A 10,000-nucleotide genomic window follows, 5' to 3' on the forward strand; every position below is an offset into this window, starting at 1 on the left:
TAATCTGAAGTAATCTGAAGTCGACATTCGATGGAATAAATTCTCTTCAAAGCTCGTCAAGCTGACAAACTCTTCCAGAAGCGAGAAAACATCATGTTTTAAATTACTCGAGTTGCATGTTTTTGTTTTCATTTTTTTTATCGGATGATAACGGCACCAGCCTAGCTTTTCTTCAAGCGAGTTTTTTCTTGTTTTTTTAATTTTAGTGGGCCTAGAAGCAAGAATCCGGTTTGGATTTTGCCAACGAAACGCACCTAAATTTCCGAGAAAATCCACTGCACCGTGACTTGGCTGGAATTTAATTAGACTTATTATCTTGCACTGCACGCTGTCAGTCGGCAAATATTGTCATTTCAAAAAATATATTTCGGTCGCTTATGTAAGCAGAAAAAGTCATGACGTTATTTACGGACGCAACTACAATGCGGCGCAAAACGTTGTCACGCTACGTTAATTTGGCCTCATAACGTTATCCTTTTCTCTCAGGAGCTTTCTGCGACACACTTTTTGGTATAAAAGCTCAATTTATCACCAGAAAAGAGAAAGCAACGGTGCTTGCCCGTCGGGCAAGCTACGATAAGAAAACGCTAGCCCGACAAGTCATTCCACTAGCCCCGGGCTATCGGACAGCACTTTCGTCGCGCCCTGCAGATACTGAAATCTGTTTTGATTGATAAAATGTATCTCGTTAGTTTCTTATTTTCCGCAGTTTAAACGTTTCGAGTGTATCAGCAGATGTATTTATACCCATGTGTACTGTTTGAAGAGTGAAAAGTTAGCGATTTCACGGCAAGGTGAACTCCAGTGTTTTTGTTGATTTCTAACCGTCTCCCCTCACGCACGCGCAGTTATTCAACCGGAACCAGAGTTTTCTGGTTCCGGTTTTGGATTCTTCCAGAGCCTCCCGCGCCCGTTCCGCTGGACAAGGGTAACGGAGGCTGTGGAAACGAGATTGATTTTCAACGTTCCCTGGTTAATTTTTGTAGCACAATGACGTGCATCACATGTACAGCGATTGGTTAAAAAAAGCGTGTCTTAAAAATTTCCAGGTTGGTCATTCCTGGCTTCCAAGATGTTCCTCTGTAAATCAGGTCAGTACCAATGCGAGACCCTTGCAAGTTCTCCATCATTCTTTGCCAGCCATGGAGTCACTTATGAAGTGTCTGGAAATGAACTGGATGGCCATACTGGTAAGTATCGGTAATATCATGTAAGGCAACTTCATTTCATTTAAGTTATACATTAAGGTGTAATGGCCATGTAGAGTCAATAATAGGAAACGGTGACACAGGTCGACCTCACCTCCGAGCTTTTATCCCTCCAACCATGATGTACCGCAGAGGACAGACCACAACCCCCCGGACTGAACTCCATGCCCTGCTCTTTGTGAATATTGTGTGGGTTCTTTTACGTTCCATAGGGTTATGAATATTGAAGGAAGGGGGTAAGACAGGGCCTAAGGTTTATCGTCGTTATCGAAGAAGACTAGAGACGCCAACCATTCGCAGATGTCATTACTCAGGCACCACTTTCTCCTCAGCTGAGCGAACGGATCGGGCTTCTGGTTGAAGAAAAGCTTTTTGATAACAGCCCTTATTCGTATTTATTCGGCTGAGCTGGAACGAACATGCGATGAAGGCTCTGCAGGGGAAATAATTTGCATCTGAAAAGATTTCCCCCCATCAGCCTCTGCTTCACGCTCGTTTCCAGTGCACTCGTGACAATACGAACATGGCCTATTAAGGCAACTGTTTGTTTGAAAGAATGACAAAGGGTCGGCTTAGTGGTCCATTTGTTTCTTGAAGAAATGCGAAAGAAATGTTGGTTAGGGTTCTAACCAATGGATGACAAGTGACAAGGTTAAACTGTCCTCGGGAGAAGGTTTGCAACCTTAGTTCCAACTATAGTTGTAAATTTTAAGTTTTGAGATTTGAATCTGAGAAATCTGAGCAACATTCGCTCAAAATATGTTTTCAAAGGGTTTTCTTTTTCTCTAGAAAAAAACAAAGCAAGCCCATTGAAAACTGCAATCAGCTACTAAGCTATCCACCTTAAAAGGCTCGAAAACTGGTGGAAAAAATAGTACCTCTGATTCTCTGGATAGCTCAGGCTCCGTTTCTTTTACAACAGCCATAAATGCCACAACCATAACTGTGACCAATGGCATATGAAGGTTCTTACGTCACCGTTTACAACTTCCCCGCTACAGCATCGAAGCGTTTTCCAAAGGATTTTTCTTCAAAAAGTCTACACTCATCCCCTTTCTAAAAGCGTTTATTATATACAGTCGGCGTTGGGGGGAGTTTCAGATCTGGCAATAGCTTAAAGTTCAGCAAATAAAACACGTTTTCGATCGAAAACGTCTCTGTGTGGTTGGAGCCATCCGACCTAAATTATTATGACTTGAACTCTGCAATAACAAATGGGCTTTCAGGCTATTTAATAACTGTTGACTGATCACAAACTGCGTATTTAACAATACATGATCGGCATAGCTTCGTCTACTCTGGGGCACTTAGATTTGCTTTATTTTTTACTGTTTTAAGGTTGGTTCAAGATCGTGCGGTAAGACGTCCCTTGTTCATCTGATCGCTCAGCTAACTGGAAACAAACTTGAAGTATTGGCCATGAACAGTGCTATGGATACCACAGAACTACTGGGAGGGTTTGAACAGGTAAGCCTTTCGAAATCACCACAAACCTCCCAGAAAACGAAGCTGCTGTTCCATTTACATGCATATGTACGTCATTGCCGGCGTATATCACGTATCTCTAATTCCCCCTCGGATTCCATTGTAACTTGTAGTGGCTAACATCATAGAGCATTTTACCAGTAGATACTATCATAATACCGAATATCCACAGGCTAAATCACTATCCATTGAATAACTCAATTGGTTTTGCTAGTGTTTATCTGCTGGATAGTGATTTATCTGGTGGATAGCGTTATCCCCCTTTTAAACTACCGAGGCCCGAGTCGCAAATCGCCGTTGAGGTTCTAAAGCACATGCGTGAAATCTAACAGCCTGCGTCACCCTTTTCCAGCGGTGTCGTTGTCAAAAGTTAGAACGAATGCTCTGATTCCAAATACGCTCAAACCATATACCAACGCACACACCTTTCGCGGTAGACCCACACTAAAAGACGTTAAGCGTTTTCAAACTGGGTCGCTCCGCGAACTTTACGAGAGATCAATTTACGAGGGAGTACTTTTGAGTGAACTTAGAGAATCGTGCTGTATGGACGGGTTGATTAGATTCTAAGGAGCTATTTAACAAAGATTTACTCGCGTTTAAGTTTAAAGGGCTCTAAATGCAATACATGTAATAAAATGATAACAGTGCGTGATTCTTTTTAACTAGTGCTTGGGTACACGCAGCTATGCGTCTAGTTAGTTTTTGTAAAACAAGTTGATAAAGATAAATTAACCACCGTAGAAAGGTGGCGTTTCAATCATTAGCCTTTCATCAGACTGGATTGGACGAAATGGCAACAGAAATGATTGAAAAATAACTATGGGCCAATCAACTGTGATCTGGTTTCATGAATGTACTTGTTTTACGAGCCATTCCTTCTGAATTGGTTGTGTGGCTCCAGGTGTTTGTGATTGGACACTGTTGAAACAAGAAGCTATTTCATTGGGTTTTGGTCTCTTTGCGCTTTGAACCTAAGGACTCTTCCAAAACCTTCTGCTATTAATTAGTATTTTACCTAATGAGGCCCTTAGGGAACAAGGGAACAAAAACCATTTTAGGTATCAAAAAGCTGAGAACCTGCAAGTTTGGAAGTAATTTCGGGAACAAGGGAACACAAGCAAATTTACTCACAGCAGGTTAATTTGATACCTTAGGCTGACCTCAACAGACAATGGGGAGAGATTGTAACAGTGATAAAGGACCTTGTCCTGTCTGTTGTCCGGGAAATGATGCATAGGAGCGATAAAATGCCCGAATGTGTGCAAGAGATGTCCTTGCTGTACAAATTATGGTCCCGCTGCTTAGGCCAGGAGAACAAAGGTATACATGTATTAACCTCTGAACTTAAGTTGTCCGAACGAATAATTATTCCCTACCATATGCCGGAAAACCAACTACCAGCTTGTATGTTGTAATCAAATGATCTCGCGATTCCATGGGTTTTACGTGGCTAATCTTGTCGATTGGCTTTACTTTCTCAGCTAATAAAAGGTGAAAACAAGACCAATAATTATCGTTATATAATCGCACACTACGAGTAAGAGTTTTCTGTACCTAGCGACAGGGCTTAAAAACGGCTGATTGGTCGAGAGGTTATGACGTAAAAAATGCCCCTCTCATGAAATGCGCATGCGTTCAGTTTAGAATTCATGATCTTTACATGGCGTTCACTGTTGTGTTTCTGCGGAATGCATGAGCATTTAGGAAAAATTCTACTGTACATTTGCCTGAGTCGAAATTTATCATGTTGTAGATCCTGATACTTAGAACATAGTTTTGGGCTATTTAGTGAACAGATGGATATGAGGACAACACGTATTCTGTGTAAACAACCATGGTTGCGATTGTTGGTTGTGAGCTTTTAATATTTGAGTGGTTTTTAGAAAAGCCATTTGTTATGAAGATCAGAGAAGTCTTTTCCATCATGAAGGAATGGATTGGTCGCATTTGCCTTTGGCGTTGTTTCAACATGCACAAGCTCCTTGGCTTGTCAGTGATAGATACGAGCTGTCTTTCGACAAAATCATTATCTCCTCCTTTGTTTGTTTCTGTCATCATCTTGATCATCGTCACTATCGCTACGTTCATCCTCATCTGCAAGGTATCTAAAACAAATATTTATTGTAAAGGTTTTCTTGGTTAAATGATTATAGTTAGCGCCTGCTAATATTGTTGAATTTTGATTCATGAAGTCACTTTGATTTTTCCTAATTTCCCTGCATTAAAAACCTCGAGGCTTCACGGACAGCTTACAGTCGGTGTAATTTGTAGAAATAAAAATTGAGGCACATGTATGTCATTGTTTACTACTGCCACATTCTGCATGTTACTGTAGGACTTCCCCTATCTAAGCATTTTATTGCAGTACTCGATAATTTGGACATTTACAATTAAATGTGCACGTTGTATCTTCTACACTGTAGCTAAAGTATATGAGAATAAACGATATTTTCATATCATTAAATTATGAGGTTATTGTTACTTTCTCTTTTTTATACATCAGATTTTCGCAACTTTTCTTGGTATCAGTCATTTTAATTGTTTTGTACGCTGGGGACGATGTGGCCATGTATGTTAATTCAAAAATTGATTAATGTGGTTCTTAATGTAAGTGCTCCAGTATAGCTTCAATTGACACTCCTCCTCTATACTGTTTGATTGTACCAGTTTTGGACACGCCAGGGACAACACGATGGAATTTTTGACATTCTGCTGGTCATGTGATGGCTAAAACAGATGGCTGTATGTCCATGAGACTAGTGCACATGTGCCAGGCAGTAGTTGTGGTACATGGGTGTTGTTGTGCATGGATGAAGTGGATGTCGTCCTCGATGAGCATGATAAATGTTTTTTTCCCCACATAGAGCAGCCAATAACATTGTGTAAAAATATATTCAGCATCACAATTTCCCCCATATACAAGATTAGACGATTAACTGATATACAACAACATGCACACAATCCCTTCACTTTGCAGTCAAACCAGCTCAAGCGTTCCTCTGACGAGCAGATTAATGAGTTCATTATTGCAGATTTGATTTCAGGAATCATTTCAACAATCTGGTTTTCGGATGAGTGATGCAAAACTCAATCAAGCCTCAGGTCAAAACTTGAATTTTGATTGGATTATTGCTTGCTTCCGGTGCCAGGCCAGCGTGAGAATTTGACAGGTGTAGCAATTTGCATAATCTGCCAAGGTCGTAACAAGCGTGATTTGCCTTTATTTTAAAATTAATTTCTCTATCTCATCTGTAATTCAAAAACATGGTGTCTCAAGTTTGAGGATACTGGTAAGATTACGGTAATGTTGCTAGAGTGAAATGACAGTTGTTTGGAAGATTATGCAAATCAGTAAACCTGTGAAATTCCCACGGCAGCCTGGCACCGGGAGCCAGCAATATTCCAATCAAAATTCGAGTTTTCAACTGAGGATTGAGTTGAATTTTGCACTATTCATTCGACAAACAGATTATTCAAATGGTTACCGATATAAAATTTGCAATAATGAACTCGTGAATCTGCTCATCAGAGGAACGCTTGAGCTGTTTTGATTGTAACTTTCTCAGTAACCTGGTTAACACATGCTTATCCCTTGCATTACATATACTTGTAACTGAATGTTATTCAATTGTTATTGTTGTGTAGTATATTTTGGAATGTATGCCTCAGTTGCTTCCCTTAGTATTTTACCAATTTCCATTTGGTTTTTTTTTGGCAAGTTCAGTTTAGTAGTTATGCAATGAATTTGGGTAAACAAGATACCACATCACTTGTCCAGCCATAAGGGAATTGTAGAAAGCTCCACCAAACTTTAACACTTTGATGCCCAAACCGGCCTAAGCTGGCCAGACTTAGTATCTTACTCTGTCTAATGCCAGAGTATTTTACTCTGTCTAACGCCAGACGATTTTACTCGTCAATGGGGAACCCCTGGGAGCCAGTGGGTTAAATTAAGACCGTTGGCCTTTTGTAGTCTGTTATTTTTCTGTTGAACAGACCAACATTTTATTAGAATTTGTTCTTAATGACAAATGTCTTCTGTTCAATTTACATTTCATGTGAAGCTGTTTTTTGTTATCAAGCATTTAGTTGACTCATATTTACATATGCTGCCCGCCAGAGTCTTTTCACCTATATGCCCTTTAAATTAATTTGGGTTTCCTATTCGTTGAGTATAATTTCATAAATGCATCACAGAACTTCCTTTGTTTAAATGTTTGAACATTTTTAGTTAACTACCTGGTTCGAAAGAAACTCAAGTTCTGCAGAACTACTACAACCCTTGACTTTTGAAGCTTTCTTCTTTTTTGTGAGGGGGTTCTCTTTTCGTTGTTAAATTTAGCATCAAAATATCTTCAAAAACATTCCTGGTGCATGCTCCTGGCTAGCCTGCGAATGCGGATGTATTTCCATAAATCTGCATTCGCAGGCTAGCTCCTCACAAAAGCTTTCCATCTTGGAAGGGACATATAGATTTTCTCCACCATCTGCTTAGTGTCTGGTGAGGGCCTTGTGAAATTGCTGGAAAAGTGTGCTAAAGGTGGTTTCCCCTTTTGAAAAGTTATTTCAAAATGGGGCAGATAAGAAGAGGTTTCACTTGTTCCATTTTCATAGTAAAATTAATGCAAAAATGTTATACATGTAGGTACTGAAGAGTTCAAGCTTGTTGAATTTTTTATTGTATACATAGTTTGTTATGTGGCAAATGTTCATGTACTCTGTTTACATTTCTTATTATTTAATTTGATGACAAGGCTGATTTGTTATCATTGTTTTAAAAGAACCTAAGATGTGGCAGTGTCCCTGGGAACTCAGAATGGCAATGTCCTGGCATACAGTTATGAATCCACCCTGATAGGTGTAGGTTTTAGTGAATGTTCAGCCCTTTAACCCCTAAGAGTTACCAATAATTTATTTCTCCTTATGTTAATGTCTCTTAACTGATCAAACATGAAGGTTCTTGAGAAAATGGGAAATGATCTACAAGTGAAAAAGGACTTGATTGTGAAATAAAATAATTGTCCTCATACATGTATGTGCCATAGGAAATGTCTGGAGAACAGTGTGGAGAATGTGCATATTGATATATTAATGGATTTAAATGGTTGACTGTGCTGAAGGTATTTTCATTTATTTGGCGAGATGGGTCTGGGTGTATGCAACATTTCAGAGGGACTAAACTGTTTATCTTTTATTTTTCTGTGAATGATTTTAGTTTCATCCTTGAGTTCCTCATTTTTCTCCCGAAGTTGAGCCTTTTGCTGAGAAATGACTGTTGCATGTGAAATAAAAGGAGAGCCTCATTTGTAATTGGGTGGCAATTTGTGCAGCAAGATTTTTTGGAAATTTCTTGTGCTTCAATTTGTTTTTGTTATTAGATCAATGACAATGTGCAAATATATTTGTGTATCTATTTAGATGGATAGATCGAAATTTTTGTTAGCAGCCTACTCTCTCATTCTTTGTCACTTTCCCTTTCCTTTTCCGGCACCTCAATTATTTTCCTCAGATCTCCACAGTCTGAAGTTTGGCTGATGGACGGGTATGAGCGCTATCCAGGGAATAGAAAATAATAGGTTCCCGCAACAGGTGGAAAACGAGCAGTTTCTGAGGTTACGTTAACATAATACATCATGAAGAGAAAAAAGTTTAAAACCCCTAACAAACTTGCAACAACAAAACATAAACTAAACAGCCGAGGAGGCGACGCCGGTCAGCCGTGGATTTGCGAGAAAAATCCTTGGCCGAAAGGGCAGTCGTTGAGCAAGAATCGTGTAAAGGTGGTCTAAAATAGAAAGACACGACACAAGATTTCAAACACACTAAAGCAGTTTATTAACTTCAGGTTTTATGTACCATTGCTAACTAGACGAAACATAACCTTCAACTTAGCCACAGACTCTCATCTGCCCACGAATTGAATAAGAAACGACTCTTTGAACTCCAGGCATACTTTAAAGTCTTATCAATGACTGAACAAGAGACGAAGACAACAACAACAACAGAGACGAAAGTGTTTTCAACTCACGAATGGCTCCTCCGTTTGTTCCGTATGAAATGTCATTGAAGTCCATGAACAACAAGAAATTTAAAAATTTCATCAAAACGAATCAAAAGTCATTTTTGATATGTGTCACAGTAACAAATAACCTATCCAAAAATGCTTTTCAAAACCTTAGAGAAATCGAAACGCCCTTAGTTCACGGCAAAACTGTACCTTGAGCAAATTCTGAAACGGTGAAAGATTCTCTTCAAGAGAGCTGTGTCGATTGCTTGATAGTTATGAAATCACCGTTCCGATGTCTGCCCTCATGATCAAAACGGCAGCACTGAACAGTTGTGCCTTTCATTCACTTTGGAGTTGAAGGCCTTGGGCGAGCAAGACGTTGGAAATGGCCGTTACAATGACGTGTCAAATCTGCATTCGTCGTCCGCCATTTTGAAAATCGAATGGCGGGAGGAAGCCTGAGTCTTAGTGCGCATGTCCAGCCGTTTTTAAGCCCTGTCGTACCTAGCACGCACATTATCTTTAAAGAACGAGAATTTTCGAAATGCGCATGCTCAGAATTAATAACTCATGCACGCACTCCAGGCTGAAGGTCTCTATTATTTAGCGATGCTCTTGGCTTATTTGATTCTCACTGTCAGTTGTGAACGATTTCACTGTTTTGGTTTTGTCCTACGGTGCTCGATTGAATATCACTGTAGCGAGATCAGGAAATTATAATTTTTTTGGTTTAATATCTTTTTGTCAGGTACCGAAGATACCAACTGTGAATTGCTGTCTTTAGGGAAGGTGGATACTTTCCATTCATGTCTTGAGTCAATTCAGGATATTTGCCGCAGAAACAGTTTGACCTCTTTTGACGCAGGTATTAAATAGCTCCAGATGCTTTACTTTGATAACAGCGTGTCGTTGTCAACTTTAAGACTGCCCACTGATCATTATTCACCATAGTGACGGTTAAATTGGATCTTTTCTCCGTGGAATAAAACACTCAAGCCGAATAATTAACGGGCTGAGAGGTGAATTGTACATGTACTTTGCTAAAAAAGCTCGAAGTTTACCAATCAGTGCGCAGGAGAATCACTAGTCACATGTCTGTTATACGCTGATGTAGACACAGGCAGCCCAACCGTAGTGTTTGAGTATATTCGGTGAATGATGCATGTCGATCTAAACGGTTGAAACCCAAGGAATAGCGGCGGAAATGTCACATTCTTACGTGCAATATCAGCGCTGTTTTTCACTCGGAGGTTTAAATATATATTGTGAAAATGACAACCTCATTTTCCCACGTTGT

The 10,000-nt window shown here is 39.7% G+C and overlaps 1 protein-coding gene across 2 annotated transcripts in view; it reads left to right on the forward strand.

Annotated features, from left to right (window-relative positions):
- LOC138052493 (midasin-like) overlaps positions 1–10,000 on the forward strand; it is a 139,948-nt gene that overhangs the window by 44,193 nt on the left and 85,755 nt on the right. For both annotated transcript variants that reach the window (XM_068899014.1, XM_068899015.1), the window contains exons 31-34: positions 1,050–1,190; positions 2,547–2,675; positions 3,851–4,016; positions 9,452–9,568. In XM_068899014.1, coding sequence (XP_068755115.1) covers positions 1,050–1,190; positions 2,547–2,675; positions 3,851–4,016; positions 9,452–9,568 — 553 coding nt within the window. The remainder of the gene's footprint in view (positions 1–1,049; positions 1,191–2,546; positions 2,676–3,850; positions 4,017–9,451; positions 9,569–10,000) is intronic.

Source organism: Montipora capricornis, chromosome 6 (genome assembly GCF_036669925.1).
Source record: "Montipora capricornis isolate CH-2021 chromosome 6, ASM3666992v2, whole genome shotgun sequence".
NCBI classification, from domain to species: Eukaryota; Metazoa; Cnidaria; class Anthozoa; order Scleractinia; family Acroporidae; genus Montipora; species Montipora capricornis.